The following is an 18,086-nucleotide window of genomic DNA, read 5'->3' as shown; positions in this document are numbered from 1 at the left end:
GCATGTGGAGTTCTCTTTAATCTGCTTAAGAGGGCAAAACAACAGGAGGATTCTCATATTGCAAAATCTCATTACACCAATAGGTCCTAAATGGGCTGTTGCACGACTCTTCACTTTTTTTTCTTTTTCTTTTTTAGGTCAAGGCAGACCTTAAAGCTCTGGTTTGCACTGCACACATGCAGGCGCGTTGACATAGTTTCCATACCTGACTGTCACACACAGCTGGAGCGGGTGTTTGGAGGCTGCAGAGCCAGCAGGTGGTACTATACTGCCGGCTGTTCGCATTCAACAGCCGGCCGGATGAAGAGCCAACAACTGAAGGGGAGAACAGAGAGGTTTGGCCGTACAGGATAAGCAGTGAAAGACGAGGAAACAAAGAGAGGTCCCGTGTTCTGTGGCAGGACGAAGATGGACTCGGAGCAGCCCGCGGTCACTTCAGCCATTGCCGTCCGCAGCAGCTCTGCTCTCCCCGGCTTCTGACTCTGCGAGCTGCTCGGGGCAGGACGGTGCCACTTGGCGGGCTGCAGCAGGCGGAGTGCAGCGCCTTGCGGTGAAACCTCCCCCCCCCCTGGAGAATAAAGCAAGAATAAAGCATCTGGTAGCTGTGACTGAAAGGAAGAGGAGACCAACTGGGACAGCAGCAGCAGTTTCAGGACGCAAAATATTGTTAGATAACAGACTCGACGAGGTTTTACACCGAAATGGGGTAAGCGCCTCTCTATCCATGACACAGATTTAACTAGACTTTAAGTAAGAATTAAGAGCGGGGAAAATGTTAAAGTACAGGGACAAACTTTTATGATTATTCCGGGGGGTTTTTTCTGGTATAATTTTTTATTAAAGTAATTTACGTTAACAGTTGTCTAACCAATCCTCAGTCTTTTCTTTTACAGAAAAGAAGTCTTGGTGATCTTCTAAGATGTTTCCTCACCACAGAGAAAGGTATGGCCATCTACCAGCTTGTCCTTTTCTATTTATTTATTTATTTATCTATTTAGATTTCTTGTACTTGCATGTGGCATTGGGATGGCAGACACTTTACATAAATCTAACACAAATACTTTGAGATCTTGTTATCAGATCGGCGGGACTTAAGCTTTGATTTAAAGCAATCATTTGTAGTGAGTTTAAAACTGTAGTAGTAAGGCTGCATATGAACATTTATCACTGCTCTGCTGATGTTGGCTGTGGAGCACATCTGGAGCAGCGCTCTGGTTTCATTTCAGACTTAATGAATCTGTTAAATTAAGACATATTGTTATGTAGTCCCATGTGGCCCCAGCTTAGTTTATTTAAAACCATTTTCAGCTGATTGGGAGGAGAAGCATAGATTCTGGGGCCATCCTAGGGGAGCAGGTGTTACCATGACAAAATCCTACTTTCACTCACGTTAATGTAGATATTTCCTATTGCTGCCTCACTCCCTTTTTTATTAATCAGACTGTGTAGTGTTTAACATTTCTCTTAGAAGATTTAGATCAAAAGAAACCAGGTGAAACAGATTTTAGATATTGTAGTTAGTGACAGAGGTCAGAGCTACGCCTCAGGATGAACACACTAATTCCTGTCTAATCACTCCCAGGCTTTGTTATCATGCTTAGAGACCTCCATTAAGTAGGCCACCCCCTCTACTGAGGATGAAGGTCAAGTAATTGAATTGTTCTGTTGTTCAGTTAACAGACTATACAGAGGGGGAAATAATTATTCGATCCCCTGGTGAATCACTTCATTCGACAAGAAAAGTAAACATCACATAAAAGTTATAATTGATTTGCAGATCAGTGAGTGAAATTCTTGACTGCTGCTATGCAGCTTGATGCTTCAGCTCCCTCCAACCGTTTTCTGTAAGATTGAGGTCTGGAGCCTGGCTGCACCACTTTATGACCTCTTCTTTAGCCACTCCTTTGGTGCTTTGGCAGTATCCACAGTTTCATGGTACATGGCCCCGTCTGTTTCCACCTCTGTGCTTGTCTGTAGAGGATGGTGTTCTTTTAGTCGAACTCAGCATTTCTCTTCCAAAGAGCTCGATATTGGTTTTCTCGCAAACCTTCTCTAAATCGAGATTGTCACTGGCAAACTGAAGACAGAGGTGTGCACGTGCCTTCTTGAGAAGGGGAACTTGCAGGTGCTGCAATATTTCAATGTATTGCAACATCCTGTGTTACCAATGGTGTTCTTGGTGACTGCAGTTCCAACTCCCTTCAGATTGTTAACAATGTCTTCCCGCTGATCCACCACCTTCCTCAACAATCATCCTCACCCCATTTGTCAAAATCATGCATGCAGCTCCAGACATAAGGTTTTTGTTTCATATTTTGTCTCTGTTAAAATGCAGCTGCCATAAAAACTACACTGTTCATTTCTTTCAGCATATACATACACTAGTTTGACCACCTTTGTGTTTCAAACGTTTTCTGAGAGAGGAAACTAAACATGTTGACACAAACACGTTTGCAGCCTGTGTTTGTCCGTTTGGTTGATTCCTGGTTCGTTCTGTTTGCAAAGCGGTCCGTGTTGTTCGGTCGGATGCCAGATATTATGTGGCAGAGCTCGTCACCTCAGGCAAGGTGAAAGCGTGGCAGTGATGGGATGATATTAGAGTTAATAGCAGGTCCACCTTCACTCTCACCCATTTTATGTTCTGTGTAAAACTAGCACTTTATGATTGTTTGACATCAATGACCTTATTGACTGACTCATGGGCTTCATGGAAAATAAAGAATAACATAAATATGACAGATTATTTGATAGTCCCTTGACTTTCTGATAACTGGTTAGTAGCTTTATTCCCCTTGGGCTTAAATAATGACCTGTTTTTACCATTTTCTGCAGAGGTCACAGCGGGCTGACCTTTATGCTGTTTCCTGTCTTAATCAGGAAGCATAAAAGCCGCAGGCAGCAGAGAGTTAATGTGACTGAAAAGCAGAATTGCAGCATGGCTTATTATCAGACTGGAACATGGTTGAAAGGGTTAGGCTTCTGCTGCTGTAGCCCATCTGCTTCAAGGTTAGATGTGTTATGCATTCAGAGATGCTCTTCTGCTTAACTTGGTTGTAATGAGTGATTATTTGAATTAATGTTGCCCCCCAGGTAGGGTCAGAATTGAAGCAGGCTGGCCATTCTCCTCTGACCTTGGCATCAACAAGCTTAGTGGATATTTTCAGACCATTCTCTGTAAACCCTAGAAATTATTGTGTGGGAAAATCCCAGTAGATCAACAGTTTCCGAAATACTCAGACCAGCCTGTCTGGCACCAACAGCAAAGTCCCTTTTTTAAGCACCTTTCTCCATTCTGATGGTCAGTGTGCGCTATAGCAGGTTATCTCAACCATGTCTACATGAAATGCATCCAGAGAAACCATTGTTGGTTTTTGTATTTGCAATGAGGTCACTGCACCAAGACTAGCCAAAATAATGCAGTTCCACTGGAAATAGCTATAGTTAAAGAATCCACGTCCTTTTTTTGAACTATTTCATTATTTTACTACATAGCAGCTCTTCTGATTTGCATTTCTATACCAGTGAATGACAGCAGCGTCTTCTTGTGATACTCACTTTCACCCCTGCTGAGGAGAAAGGAGGGGTTAGCAGTGCTGCTGTTCACACCACAGGGCAGTGGCTAAACCACCTCCCGGCACCACTGACTGTGTTGCTTTGATATATTTACCTCGTATCCAGGATACATCGGAGCAAAACCTGCCAGGCGCAGATCAGAGCGTGGAGGGTGACGACTCGGGAGAGGGTTCAGAGAGTTCTAGTCAACATGCTTTGCCAGCTAACCCTGTTTGACTGGTGGATGACGCAGGAAAAATAGTGGGAGATAGCCAAAGGATGATCTGTCCCTGGATGACAGGGGAGACAGAGATGTCCTGTTATGAAAAAAAAAGACAGATTTGTGTTTTTCATGTAAACAAGAAAGGATTTTTAAGCAAAAACGGTTTTATTAATGGACCATATTTTAATGGTTTGATGCTCGTTTTATACATTTAGACTTTACATTCAGTTCCTTCAGTGCCAGTGCACACTACTTTAAGTCTGCAGAGGGATTTTTACTTTGACATTCCCTTCTCACAGCATCTAATCATCATCCCTCTGTGATTCCTCCTTCAGGGAGCAGCCGATCTTCAGCGCCCGGGCCCATGTTTTCCAAATCGACCCCACCACCAAGAGGAACTGGATACCGGCCAGCAAGCATGCTGTCACAGTGTCCTTCTTCTACGATGCTACTCGCAACGTGTATCGCATCATTAGTGTGGGCGGGACAAAGGTGAGTGCGTGGGAAATTGGTGTAGACAAAATTTTAGATTCAGCAAAGAAGACAGATTAAAGATGGACAGGGGGAGAAACAACAAACAAATACAGATCTGCTGTCTAGAAGTAATAAGTAAAAGTTGGTGGCTTTGGAATCAAAAGGGTTTTGAAATAATGCCACAGGTCTAAAAAAGCAAGACAAACAGCAGCTTGAGATTGAATTTTTACTCATCAACCACACTCCCACCAGAAGTCCTGTGAGGTGAAGAATTATATAACAAACTAAACCAAATCGAAGCTCAACACATCAGCAGCCAGAGCATCTTTGGTCCGGGCTTGTGGATTTAGATTAGGCGGGTGGGGAGGGGACCCATCTGATCTCATCTTAGCACCTCTAGTGTGACCCACATTTCTGCCTCCCAGAAGGCAGCGCGAGGCAGCAGTTGGCCGTTCAGTAGCCCAATCCTGCCAGGGCTGGTGTCTGGCTCCACAGTAATCTTCTCTGCCACTGCTGCTCCTGCTGCTAGAATCCAGCATGTTATGTCAAGCACGTCGGCACACAAATGCAGAGCGCAGAGTTCATGTAATCATTGGTTGGAGGGGAAAGGGGTGGGGGATGCTTCTTCTTAAGCTGCCTGCAGTTCTAGTATTTTCAGTTCCATTACTCTAACACAGGAGATGACGTAAAATAAAAAAGGTTTATAAATAGGTGTGTTTTCCTTTTCTTTTTTTTCTTTTTTGGGGTCATGTGTTAGGAAGGACAGAGCCAGCTTTGGCAACTTCCCAGAGAATGATGTGATAAACCTGGTAGATATGTTTTGATTGTGCAGCTGCTGCCCTTTTGGCAGAAGTGTGAGCAATTGCCGAAACAGGTCTCAAGGGAGAACATGCGTGAAAATGGCATCCTGGTAACCTCCTATTAATGTTCATGCCAAACCAACCGCTGATTTTAACAAAAACCTGTTCAGTAATACAAATACAGCGGCTCAATACTCCAGTTCATGGCCTTGCTACTATATCATCTATAGCTGTGGTGAGGCTCTGCTGAGGCCTATTTTCCATTTAAATGCTCCAGCATAAGTCTCTAATGTTAGTGCGCAAAGATTTACTATGAAATGTGAACCAAATGTAATAACAACATGTCCAGATGCTTGTGGAAGCATTAAAACTCTCAATCTCACTGATGGGAATAAACAAAGTGAGTAGGGACCGTGAGTGTCAGTGCTAAAGTCCAAGACCACCCCTTTCATGCCGTGGCTGATGAAACACTTAACTTTGGACCACAGAGTTAAATGCCAAGCTGGATGCCACATCCCTGACATAGCTAAAATGTGAACCCTGTTACAACATCTGCGCACATCCTTTAAAGCATTCTGTTTACACACCAGTAAACAGTCTTCATATGGGGAGTTACATGGTGCATTAAACATTCAGAAGAAGGTGTGATGGGGACGTAAAGAGAGTGCGTATGGTTTGGTGGGGCACACTGGCGCACTCGACCTTCACTTTGATCTTGGTACGCTTCAGTTACTAATATCGATCTCGCTCTGCTGTGACTCCATTGGTGTGACTAAATTTGACCACAAACAAACACGTTAACACCTGCCGGGCATTACTCCCAAAACATGTCCCGCTTTATACATTCAGATATTACATTCACTTCCTTCAGTGCTCACTGTAAGTCTGCAGAGGGATTTTCCCTTTGACATGCTTTATTTTCTATTTTACTTTAAATGGAAATGTAATTTACAAAGTGAATATCATGCGGTATTTATTAGGATGGGAAAAATAGTGGAATTCAGTAGGAAAATGCATATTGAGGTGTTGTCTAGTTATTAAATCATAGATGGACTAGTACTTATATAGCACTTTTCTACTCTACTTACTGCTCTCACCCATTCGCCTTAGTTCTTTTAAACCTAACATTTCCACTGAGGCTCAGGAGGTAGAGCGGGTTGTTTATCAACTGAAAGGTTGGTGGTTTAATTCCTGGTTACTCCAGTGTCCTCAAGTTGAAGTATCTTTGGCCAAGATACTGACATGGAGTTGCATCTACTGGGGTGTTTTAGTATAATAGATACGGTGCTTAAGAATAGAGATGTGTTTGAGTGAATGAAGCACTTTTTGTGCTCAGAGTAGAAGAACTGCTATATAAATATCATTACATCTGCCCAGGGATACGTCAGCAATCAGCCAGGGAACCACTTACCTCCCAGTTGGTGGATCTTCTGAGCAGCCAGAGGCACATCTGTAGAATTGGTTTTCACACCACAGCTAACTAAAGGCTTTTTTTTTTTTTTTAATTTTATTAAAACCCTTGTTTTGCAGTCACTTTTTCAAACTGAGTCTGAGTGTCGCTGTGGTGTTTTCAGTGAGAAAAGTCTCATCTTCTGGAGTAAGACTCTCTCCAAGTTTTCTCAAGGCTGTGAGGATGTAAATTTTCTGCTGCGTGTACACATCTGGTAACAGTTTCCCCATCATCACATCCGGGTCCATCTCTGCCTGTCTTATTCTCACTCGTTCCCGGCTGCTTCAAGGAAAGAGTTGTATCAACTCCCAGGTTTTGGAGGCATCAGCCAAGCTCCAGCGGCTCATCAGCCACTGAGCTCATCCACAATGATCTCATCTCCTGACATAAGTCATTGAATTCATCCAGCTGCTCCAAAGTTTCCTTCTTTGTCTCTTCATGCTCTTCCTCATCCGGTTCTTCTCAGCATTCCTCCAGGTCCATAAGTTGATGCATTCATTTATCGAGTTGTTCCTCCATATTCTGCCCCAATTTGTGGAGAGGTCATCTACGGTTAAAACTGCATTTTGATAACTTTCTTAGTAAAGTAAGAGTAAAATGTTACCATTCACTGGTGAAATGTGTCATAAGTTATCATAAGAAATAAAAATAACTTGCAGTGCCTCAGTTAGAGCATGTTGCTGCCATAGTCTAAGAAGGAAGATAGCGTCTGCTCCCAGAGCCATCTGCTCTCTTCACCTGCACCTAAGGGGAGGACCTCTGTTATCTCTTTATCTGCAGGCAATTATCAACTGCACTGTTACGCCCAGCATGACATTTACTAAGACGTCTCAGAAGTTTGGTCAGTGGGCTGACAGCCGCGCCAACACGGTCTACGGTCTGGGCTTTGCCACAGAGCAGCAACTGCATCAGGTAGGTCAAAGTACAGCACTTTTAAAAATGTGCCATCCATTTCTTGTAGAGGGTTTGTGCTGCATTGTCTAGGTCATGACTTGCCCTCTCCTGTAAAGTTTGCAGAGAAGTTTAAGGAGGTGAAAGATGCAGCTCGTCTGGCGCGAGAAAAGTCACAGGACAAAGAACTGGCCAACACTGCGCTCACCATCGCTGCTCCTCAGGTGAGCGCCGTCCTTTTAGAAAGCGTGAGCATGAAAGAAGAGCAAAGGTTTGTGAGTGTCACCGAGAAGCTGTAAATGTGAAACCTCTGTTATTCATGCACATTTTGGGCATTTCAAGACTGAAATTAGATGATTAGATGAATGCACCTGTATTACTTGCTGCAGCTCAGCTATTAGACAGGGCCGCTGTGACTAAATCAAAGGAGGGACGGGGAGAGAGGGGAACGAAAAGCAAAAGAAATGTGAGCTGGGTCAGTTGTCTCAGAGGGAAGTGAAAATGAGGAAAACTAGGACGATGGTAAAATTATCCGATGCTGCTCAGCAGTACACCACACTCACATTTTCTCCCCACAGCTACCCAGAAGCCTCTGACTTGAAACACTTCTAATGATGAAAACGTAGTCAGCTCAGGGCCCTTTTCCATCAATAAAGAATAATCAGCCTTCAGTTACATCTGCCTGATCTTGAGGAACATGCCTATTTCCTTTTTAATTCTACGGCTGAGCAGGTTCCAAGTGACGTCTCTCACTCCCGATCGATTTAACGAACACATTGGGAGAGCCAAAGCTCCAGAAAATTGCCAACTGCTTCAATTCATTGTACTTGCTAAGTGGCACTGCACTGCATAACTGATCAGTCCGCAAAGCACGCTTTCTGACTGTGATGTGTTGAAAAGGTCGTTTCGTGTTGTGTGCTTCGTGGTGATATGTTCTTCTTTTCCGTTTTTTCCACCTCACGGATTTCCTCTGCAGTTCTCACAGGTGAGTCATTATTTAGAGGAAATGTAAAACACCTGTGCAGGAAGCATCTTTATTTTTTCTTCTTGCCTCTGAGTTTTATACATTTTATACCTTCTCTGATGGGCAGACAGCTCTAAGCTTCTCATTTATCAGACGCTAAAACTATCGTGTTACAGCAGTCAGTCCATCGAGAACAAGACCGCGAAGAGAGAGTCATTTATTATTATCACGAGCTGTATAGCTTTGCTTGATTTTATACGCAGACTTTGACTTGAATGGGATTTTAACATCTAAAAGCAGGCGGTCTCTCTTCACTTTGAATAAATCCATTTAATGCAGAGTCTGTTTTTTTATTTCTTAATAATTCTGCATTAGTTATTATGAGAGTCCATTTACTGATGTGTTTCTCAGGACCTCTCGGATGAACTCCAGTCTCCACCGGTGATGTGCGTGAATGGACCGGAGGACAAGCTGTTTCGCAGCCAGAGCGCAGACATCACCCTGTCTTCTGAGAAGGAGCGCATTAAAAAGATGCTCTCTGAGGGGTAACTGCACACGCACACACACACACAGACACACACACACACACACACACACACACACACACACACACACACACAGAAATGAAACCAAGGAAGCCTTGAAGTTTCATTACTGAGAGCTGAAACAGCCTGATTTCAAACACACCTCATGACCTTCTTCAGTGGAAAAAGGTTTTCTAGGTAAATCTCACAACTCGACAGCCATGTTGGTAATGCCAAGTCTTTGCAGTTCCACTATACCTGGGTTTGCTTCAGCGCAACATGGCTAGTTTTATGTTTTTGCATTTAGCCATTATGAAGAGGAAGACTGGCTTTTTAGAATATGAACAGACTGTATTTACAGATACATACAGTCATGTGAGAATTACAGTTTTTGGAAGTGGAATAACTTAATTTGTCATCTCTCACATCACCGTGGTGGAATTCAGGCCCACTTTTCCTTATACCGCTGCTTCAGCTCATTAAGGCCTACAGGCATTAATTTATGCACAGCTCACATCAGCATTTCATCAGGTTGAAGGTGGACTTTGACTGGGCCTCTTGTAACACCTTCTTTTTTGTCCATACTGTTGTATATTTGCTGCTGTGTTTAGGATCATTATCCTGTTGTGTGACTCAGTTTGGGCCAAGTTTTAGCTGTCAGCCTCACATTTGACTCTAGAGTACTTTAATATACGGAGCAGTTCATGGTCCCCTCAATAACTTTGTAGGTGCAAAACAAGCCCAAATCATCACCCCTAACAGCTGGCATGAGGTGTTTGTGCTGACACGCTGTGTTTGGTTTTCTAACTTCTCCGCTTTGGTCTCGTCTATCCACAACACATTGTCCCAGTGTGCTGTCATGAACGTCAGCATTTACCATGCTAACCTCTAATGAGTCTGAGATGTAACTCTTGGTGTTTTTGAAACTTCTGTGAGTATTGCACATTGTGATCTTGGGTTTCATTTTCTTGAACATCCAATCCTGGGAAGATTGTAGAATTGCGTTAAAACATACCTGAATGGTTCAACGACATCCAGCATCTACTTGAGCGTGTGGACTTATAGGGGTCAGAGATTGAGCCACTGACATTCTGATTGGTCGATGACCCGCTCTACGTGGCCACCCCGGCGGAAAAATACAGCATAACAATCTAGTATTTGCTGTAACCACGCACTGTGTTTTACAAACGGTCTTTGTAACATCATGAGGGTTTTTCAAATTTCAAGTGGACTGTGCTTCTGGCTGCACTTAACCAGACAATCCATTACCTTTTGGTTCCTGAGTGTTATCGTGGTTTTCATTTTTTCTGTGTTAATTAACACCGCTGACGTCATTCAGTTTGTGAAGCTCCTAAGGAAATGAACAGGCCATTGTCGAAGTGTTGACTCATACATAACACTGAATGAGGCTTGGAAGCATCCCTCCATTCAGTGCTTTGAGCCACCCACAATGCTTTTATACCCTATAGTCCAATTACCACGAAGAAAGCAGCTCCTGAACGGTTACCATGGCAAAGTGTGGCCAGTTTACAACATCAAGCTTTGGAGATGTAGGACAGAGCAAAGGAAAAGGATCAAAGATGAAGAGAGCATATCAAATTCAATCATCGTATATGTCTTCTGTGCAGGTGGCATAAAAGTGGACTCATGGAGTGGGAACTGGCTTGTCTTACTCGCTTACAAGTCATGCATTCATCAAATGTGCAGGAAATTCAGTTTAAAGCCACAGAGATAAAGAAGTTTCAAGGTCACATCATTTTAAACTGGAACAAACGTCAGTGGGGACTGAAGAACTGTGATGGAAAGATGTGAAAAATACACAAATCTTTATCTGTCATCATCATCTGTCATCTTCCGTTTGTCTTTTTCCTGATGGAAACAAATGTCAGCCTCAGTTGTTTTTTGAAGAACCTTTCCAAAGTCTCTTGATGCAGTCGGTCAGTTTGATCTCTGCTCTCCGGGTCGGGGTTGGGGCTTTAATAAGTGTTTCTTTGCTTTGTCACCAGACCTGTGAAATAAGTTTCCGTCTGCCCTTTAGGTGTGCGGCTGCAGGCTACAGCCTCCTCAACACTTGTGTAGTGGCTCTGTGATTGTGTTAACCAGGCCATCAGTGTTTCATCATGTTCCAGACTCTTGGCAGCAGTACAGCTTGCTTGTTACTCCACAACCAGCTATTGTGTTTAGCCTCATGTTGCAGTGCTTGACACAAGACTCGATTTAATATTGAAGTCATCAACATGTGGCAGTTTTGTTTATTACTAACACTGCATAAGCTTTTTTCCCTGTAAAGATTTGTAAGTACCTGAATCAGAATCAGCTAAATTTGCACTGCATTGTTTGATCAGTTTTCTCAATTTTATATAGCGGGATACAGAGTCAGATATGACTCCACTTAATGAAATCTAAAATCTAAAAAGCATTGTTGCTTTTGTTTTATTAAGTAACAGTTTTTCTTCTTTGTGAGGAATTTTAACATTTTTTTTAAACTCTGATTGAAAGTTAAGGTCCAGCTCACTGAAACAGCAACTGATGAAACGGCTCTCGAGTCTATCCCAGCTGCCATAGGGCGGGAGGCAGGGTGCGTAGTTTTGGATTTGACGTAGATGTGTATTGGTATTCGTGTTTTTCAGGTCTATTTGTGAGATGAACCTGGAAGCTGAGCTCTTCACTTTACAGGACAGCAACTCTAAGTTGGTGGCAGCTTTGCATGAAGCGAATGCTAACGTGGAGCAGTGGAAGAAACAGCTGACAGCATATCAGGAGGAGACCGAAAGACTCAGAGACCAGGTGAGCCTCAGGGAGTTTGAGGATGCTCTGATGAAGTGTGTTCACCCTGAAGTCTCACCTATTAAATTATAGAAACATATGAAATACAGGATGTTTTTTTTTTTTTTCTTGTTAAAAGCAGTAATTACTATTACTATTGGTTTTGTCTCTTTATCTTTATGACTGCTACAAATCAAACTCCTTGGATCTGAACTGGAAAAAACCCCCACTAAGAGTATACATCACTACTACTTCATCAGTGAACAATAACAATGAGATCCATTACTAAGCTTTATGCCAATAATATCCAAAATTGTCTGGCATTTGCTGGCCACAGATACATTTAAAAAAGCTGGAAAAAAGTGTTGTTTTGCTGAGCTCATGCAGCAGGAGATCTGGATTAAGTCTGGGACTCCTGCTGCGTGTCACGCCCCCATCTCTCCCCATGTACCTGTCTAAAACTTTCAGAATCTAATGAAGACATAATGACCTAAAATAAACTTACAATAAGCTCAACAGAGTACATGTTTTAATTTTGAGTACACCTACACGCTTGCAGACTAAATTCTTCTTCCTCATTCCCAGGACTTTTTAACCTCCCACTTTTTTATTGTGTATAGTAGCTTTTGTCTTCATAGCTTCTTTGTATCCCTGCACTCCAACTTTTATGTGAGACTATAACATCCCACATGTGAGTTTTGCTTTGGATGCTTAAGCAGAAAGTCACCTTGTAAACGAAATCATTTTAAAGCAGATGGTTTGAAACTGCATTTTAAAAAGAGTCATTTTTGGGTGATGGAAGCTTTATTGTAAAGTGAGTGTAGCAATGCAAACATCACCTTCCCTTTAAATCCTGTTAATGCTTTCTAAAGAGTGCTGGAGTCAGATGCTGAAATTGGCTGAATGATCTTATTGTTTTATTTCATAATAATTTGTTTTCAATAGCAAAAAAGCAGATTAAAATATCTCTGTACTCTGGGTTTTCACTTTTCTCCAGTGGTCCAAAGACACACTCAGAATTTCCCACTGCCTCACATCGCCTCTTGTCTAATGCACTCTGGCTGAGAAGGCTCCATCCACCAACTATCAGCACAATAAGGAGTTTAAAGAACGGAGCGATTAGTTATTCATGATAATGCACCATCTGTGACCTAAAAGTTGAGACATACGGTTAACAAAAAGTTAAAATTCTGAGTCTAAAAGCTGAGAAGTTTTCTCCTCTGGCCTCTGAAGCTCTTATACAACTCTGCAGTAACCTGTGGAGTAGAAACTAATGGTTAAGGTCACACCTAGTGATCATTTCTGGAGTGTAAAGCTGTGGAACAGGAACACAAGTAAGATTGCACAAGCAACAGAGAGATATTGCTGCAAGACTGATCCGGGGTTGTGTGCCTCTACGCTGCTGAGCGAAGCCCTGCTGCTTTTGATTGGGTTGTCCTTTGCAGACTCTTCATTTCCTTGTTTTGAAACTGGTTGTTCGGAAAAAAGAAGCTTTGCTGGTAACACACTCCATCAATCTCTGACTTGTGCTTCAGGCTTTTTCCCTCAGAAGCTTTAATCAAGGCGTTATCTGCGCTGGTTGAAGCGGTTCACTAAGTACACGCCAAATTTCACGTTTCGCCACGAGGGAGTTCGGTCTAAACACCGAGAGCCTCACGAGGGTTTTACACTTGAATTACTTCTCAGGCTCCGGTGGATGCAGATGCCGCTGCCCTCCATGTACCCGCTCATCAATAAAAGGTATTTTCATATTTGCTGGGAGCTGATTCCTCTGGGGACGACCTCGCCTCAGGCTGACATTTACAAACCTCTCTGATTTGATGCTTTAACACCTCGATCCCTTTCCATTATAGCCCAGCCTCACAGTATCGATCACTACGGTTTCATTTGTAAGCGCTCCCCTGGTATTTCAGCAAGAAACAGCTTTCACTATTTTGGTCCACATCGACTGATTAAATCATACAAGTGAGAACCCCGTCTCCTTTGGACCGAGCTAGTTCCTACTGTTTGAGGAAGGGGACCAGGTGGCTGAAAATGGTTCATGTCTCCGGGGTGGTGTGTGTGTGAGAGAGAGGGAGAGGGGGGTTTGTAGGACAGCAATATCCTACTTTCAATGCCCCAGTTAGGAAAAAATGAAAAATCACCAGAGGGAGTTGGCATCCACTTGTTTCTCTCTCTTTTTTTTTTCCCTCTTTTCTTCTTTTGAGTCTAAACCATACGCCGTTTAAAATAATCCAACGGGGCATTCGGGGTGTTTTTGGAGGTGTCCTTCTGTTTTTCTTTCTAATTCATGGAGCTCAGATGAAACGCAATGCAATGAGGATTTCATTCGTTAAAGTGTTGCTCTTCTACGACTTCATTATAGTAGAAATAGCCGCTTATTGTTGCAGGTGAACGCTGTGAGCCATCTGTAGGTGTGAATGAAAGCAAACAGAGTTGAGTGCTCTCTGTGATAAGTTTAATTCTGTCCGCCGATGAGCTCTTTAGCTTTGATAAGAGTTATAGGTGTTAAAAGTCTATGAGTTTTCCTGTTATTCACCTTTACGTTTCATGTCGTTGTTAAAATCTTTAGGCTTTTATGTCTGAATTACTATAGTGTGGTGCAGGGACTGGGGCCTTTCAGTGTAGAGGGTTATCCTGCCTCCCACAGTGCAAATGCATGCATGTTACTGTAGGTTAACTGGTGATTTTGACTGGCCATAGGCGTGAAAGTAAGCATGAATGGCTGTCTCTGTGTGTTATCTCTGTGATGGGCTGGTGACCTGTCCAGAGTGCATCCTATCTCTTGCCCTGGCACAGCTGGGATTGGCTTCCGCAGCCCTGCTTATCCCTAAATTGGATAAGCCGATAAGAAAATAGATGGATGGTCCAAACTGAGTGCATCATCAAAACGTTCTGACGAATGCTAGAATAAGTCCTTTTAATGTTTTTAGCTGTGCTTCAGTTATCTTGGTTGTGTTTCACCTTAATCCAGACTGTAAAATTCAGTGGGATGGGTAACCATGTTTACATTTATTCCTGGTGAATTCTAATGTCTATGCAGATACTATATTAGAGCCACACTTTGGTTAATATTTATAGCTTGACGTAGCAATAGTCATCAATGATTTGGATAAAATTTGGCATAGCTATTCCCTTAGGATGGAGTGTCATAACTGATCGCAGTGACATCATCAGGTCAGAAATCAGTTTATTTAGCTGAATATTAAGTACCTCCAAGACTAATCAGCACATGATAAACATGGTAAACATTACACTTATATAATATCAAGTGCTAACTCTGCACGTTAGCATGCTATTCTGCTATTTGATCTCAGAGATAGCAGTGTGTCCACAGATTCTTGCTTAGCTGTATTAAATAATGTTCTATCAGCTGTGATCAAGCCATAACCTCCACCTTAGACTGTGTGTATGTGTATTTCAGCTCTTAGACTGGATGGCATGGTGCAAAAATGTGTAACTTACTGCTCAGGGCTTCCTTTTCAGTGCATAGAAAGCAGCGCTGCTGTTTGTGTTTGCCCACCAAAGCTATTTCTGGATTGTACACATGGTGAAGTGCCAGCCAGCGTGCGAATTCGTCTTTGTGGCATTTTGTCCTCTTCCACAGCACTCTTATGAAACCAAGGCAGATGGAGGAAGAGGCGTTGTGTTGGAGAAAAGCTGCACAGGATAGAGTGTTAAACTAGGCTGGATGGGCCGGCTGGAGCCTTTCTGTGTGGAGTTTTCGTGCTCTCTCTGTGCCTGCAAAGATGTCGAAAAACATCCATGTAAGGTTAATTTTAAGCTGGTCAGAGGTGTGTTTGTGAGCATGAATGGCTGACCAAGGTGTTCCCTACATCTCAACCAATCTGAGAAACCCAACCAAACATGAGGTCACTCTGATCTGCATTTCACATTGTCTTTGTTCTCATTATAGTTCAATTATTTTAAGTAGACCAGGGAAAAATAATTTGAATCAAACCAGTAATAGTCTGGACCAAATAAAAGCTTTTTAAAACGCTGTCTTACATACACAACATTTCCATTGGTGTGTTTTGTAAGGTGGCTGACCTTGAAGCCCACGGCCCCAGTGATCTGTTGAAGGATGAGCTGACCCAGTCCCTGGAGGAGCTGGAGGCCTTGCTGAAGGCTAAAGATGAGGTTGGATATTTGCTAAATAACAAGGAATGACATGACACATCAACAAAAACATACAAAAACAGACTTTTTGATGAGTACCTTTCATTCATTCTCTAGGAAATTCACATTTTGCAAAGCAAAAAAGCAGACTACCACGAAATGGAGCATCAGCGTGACGAGGCCATCCACAGATTACGGGTAGGAGTGACGTTTTTACAGTAACTCGGCATGTTTTCATTGCTTATCGGGTTCTGGTAAACCTTCTAATATTTCCCTCTGCCTTTTCTCTGTTTACCGTTCACTTCAGGAGATGGAGATGCGAAACTCGGACCTGGAACGTCGCATCCAGAACACGGAGCAGAACCTGAGTAACTCTCTGGAGGACCGGGATCGCTTGGATACTGAGATCCAGAGAGCCATAGAAATTCTGGACATCAAGATCTTTGACCTTAACGACCTCCGCCAGAGCCTTGTTAAACTTATTGACAAATAGGAAGGGTGGGTGAAACACGGCAGAGTGCAACCTGTAAGAGAAATGGAAGAGAGGACAGGGGTTCCGGCAGGAAGCAGTAAACAAAATAAGAAGGAGCTGGTCCCGGTCCTCTTCAAGCACAAAACCCACCTCGGCTGCAGGAAGGTCTGTGTCACAGCAGTGACGGCAACATCGCGCTGACTCTGAGCAGCAGCATATATATGGTAGAGCTTGTCCCGACTTAACGTAACGCTTCATGTTGCTTTCGAGGGTAACACTCAGTGCAATAAACCAACTTATAAGGTAAGTGCTTAACAATGCTAGTCATTTAGGATTTAGAACTGGTGCTTCTGGTCTTTCATAAGGATCACCTTTGTACCCAAAATCACAATGCAGTGTCAATATGAACAATAAGAGGCCTTGTTTTTCATCTTTACAACAAAATGAGTCCATGCTTAGAAACAGAGGAGCTGAAAAGTGAACGCACAAGACAAAAAAAAAGAAGTTTAGCTTATTTAAGAGCCTGCATACGCCATAATTATTACTGGGTTAACAGTTCACACAGGTCTTGTAGTTACCCATACGTAATCTAGCAGCTATATTGTGTAATGTGAAGGACCAGTGTTATTTTTTCAAAGGAATATTCAAGGATAGTGAAGGCGTGTGCTCGTAGTTGTCGATAATGTGGTTAATCTAGGACATGCAACTTGAATAGCAACAGCATCTAAACATTGACACCAAAGATCAAATGTTAAGAGCAGAGGGGGAAAAAGAGTTTTCCGTGGCGCGTCTTTTATCACATCTTCATTTCTTGTATTAGGAAACTTTTGATTCCTCAGTAAGCTACTTAAGTACATGATAGTAAGTAGGAAATATTAAGCAATTAAAGTTAGCATAACAATGGTTTTCCAAATGATATAAATCAATAAGCTGCACTTAAGAAGTAACCATAGGAAATTAAAATGCATCACTTAGTCTTACAGGTAAATATAAGTGACTTTTGAGCTTGTCCAGTCTGAATGATATGCTGTGCATCATCTACTAACAAAGCACTAACTTAGTAACTTATTTACAATAGCTTCACATCTTAATGAACACGTTTCTCTCATTGGTGTGATGCATCTGAAGAAATGTAAGATGTTTTCTGCCTTCTGTTACTTTTGAGCACATTACCTTTAGCTGTGGACAGTATGCCATAGGCCTTGAGATTGTGGCCGTACTGTATGAATAATTAAATACGTTAAAAAAAGAAAAACTGAATGTCTACTTCAGAGTTTTTTCATCACACAGACTGTATCGTATGACATTTTTTAAGCCTTACTGTACGGAGGATGAATGTGAACAGTGATGTCGGCTCTCTGGGCCGCGTCATGGTGGTTTGAAAATAAAAGCAAACATTAAAATCACTTTATGCAGCATTTCGTCTTTTTTTTTTTTTCTTGGGTTTGTTTGTTTTTCTTTGGTGAATATTGCATAGAAAATACTTGGACACTGAAAAAAATGCTTGTATGAAAGAATGAATGAGATGTCTTGGAAGTGCTCTGAGTACTTAAGTATAAGAACCAGTCCATTTACCATCATTTGCAGGTGCGACTGACTCAAAACCCAAACTCAAAATGTAATACTATTACCTACATTCAATAACACTTTATTTTTTTTTAAAAAATTATAAATTCAATCCAGTAATATTATTTCAAAATAAAAATTAAAAACACAGGGTTGCTATGCTGTTGGTTTACTCTACAGACTATAGATAAATCTGATGTGCTTTTGAAAAATATACTGGCCAACTTTATAATCTATTTTTTTCTTTTAATCATTCAGCTCATATTCACATCCTGATTAAGCTGA

The 18,086-nt window shown here is 42.1% G+C and overlaps 1 protein-coding gene across 4 annotated transcripts; it reads left to right on the top strand.

Annotated features, from left to right (window-relative positions):
* The first annotated feature begins 80 nt into the window (after positions 1-80).
* On the top strand, positions 81-17,641 carry LOC120727657 (homer protein homolog 3-like). Of its 4 annotated transcripts, none has more exons than XM_040022060.1 (11): positions 81-706; positions 894-942; positions 4,111-4,267; positions 7,280-7,411; positions 7,510-7,614; positions 8,367-8,375; positions 8,787-8,899; positions 11,509-11,665; positions 15,686-15,784; positions 15,881-15,961; positions 16,071-17,641. In XM_040022060.1, exons 2-11 carry the CDS (start codon positions 920-922, stop codon positions 16,254-16,256), a joined length of 1,062 nt encoding a protein of 353 aa, XP_039877994.1. In that variant the 5' UTR covers positions 81-706; positions 894-919; the 3' UTR covers positions 16,257-17,641. The 4 variants fall into 4 exon arrangements, with proteins under 4 accessions (XP_039877994.1, XP_039877992.1, XP_039877995.1 ...); XM_040022058.1 differs by having other exon boundaries at positions 8,766-8,899; XM_040022061.1 differs by lacking the exon at positions 8,367-8,375.
* The last annotated feature ends 445 nt before the right edge of the window (positions 17,642-18,086 follow it).

This window comes from Simochromis diagramma, unplaced genomic scaffold (genome assembly GCF_900408965.1).
Source record: "Simochromis diagramma unplaced genomic scaffold, fSimDia1.1 OVJJ01000205.1, whole genome shotgun sequence".
Classification (NCBI taxonomy): domain Eukaryota; kingdom Metazoa; phylum Chordata; class Actinopteri; order Cichliformes; family Cichlidae; genus Simochromis; species Simochromis diagramma.
This window is presented reverse-complemented; position numbering and strand designations above follow the sequence as displayed.

What these genes read in the sequence shown, in the direction of transcription:
- LOC120727657 (XM_040022058.1), top strand. Translation starts at nt 920, where the DNA reads ATGTTTCCTCACCACAGAGAAAG. An exon ending in TTAGTGTGGGCGGGACAAAG is followed by an intron (nt 4,268 to 7,279) that starts GTGAGTGCGTGG and finishes CTTTATCTGCAG; the next exon opens with GCAATTATCAACTGCACTGT. An exon ending in TGCTGAAGGCTAAAGATGAG is followed by an intron (nt 15,785 to 15,880) that starts GTTGGATATTTG and finishes TTCATTCTCTAG; the next exon opens with GAAATTCACATTTTGCAAAG.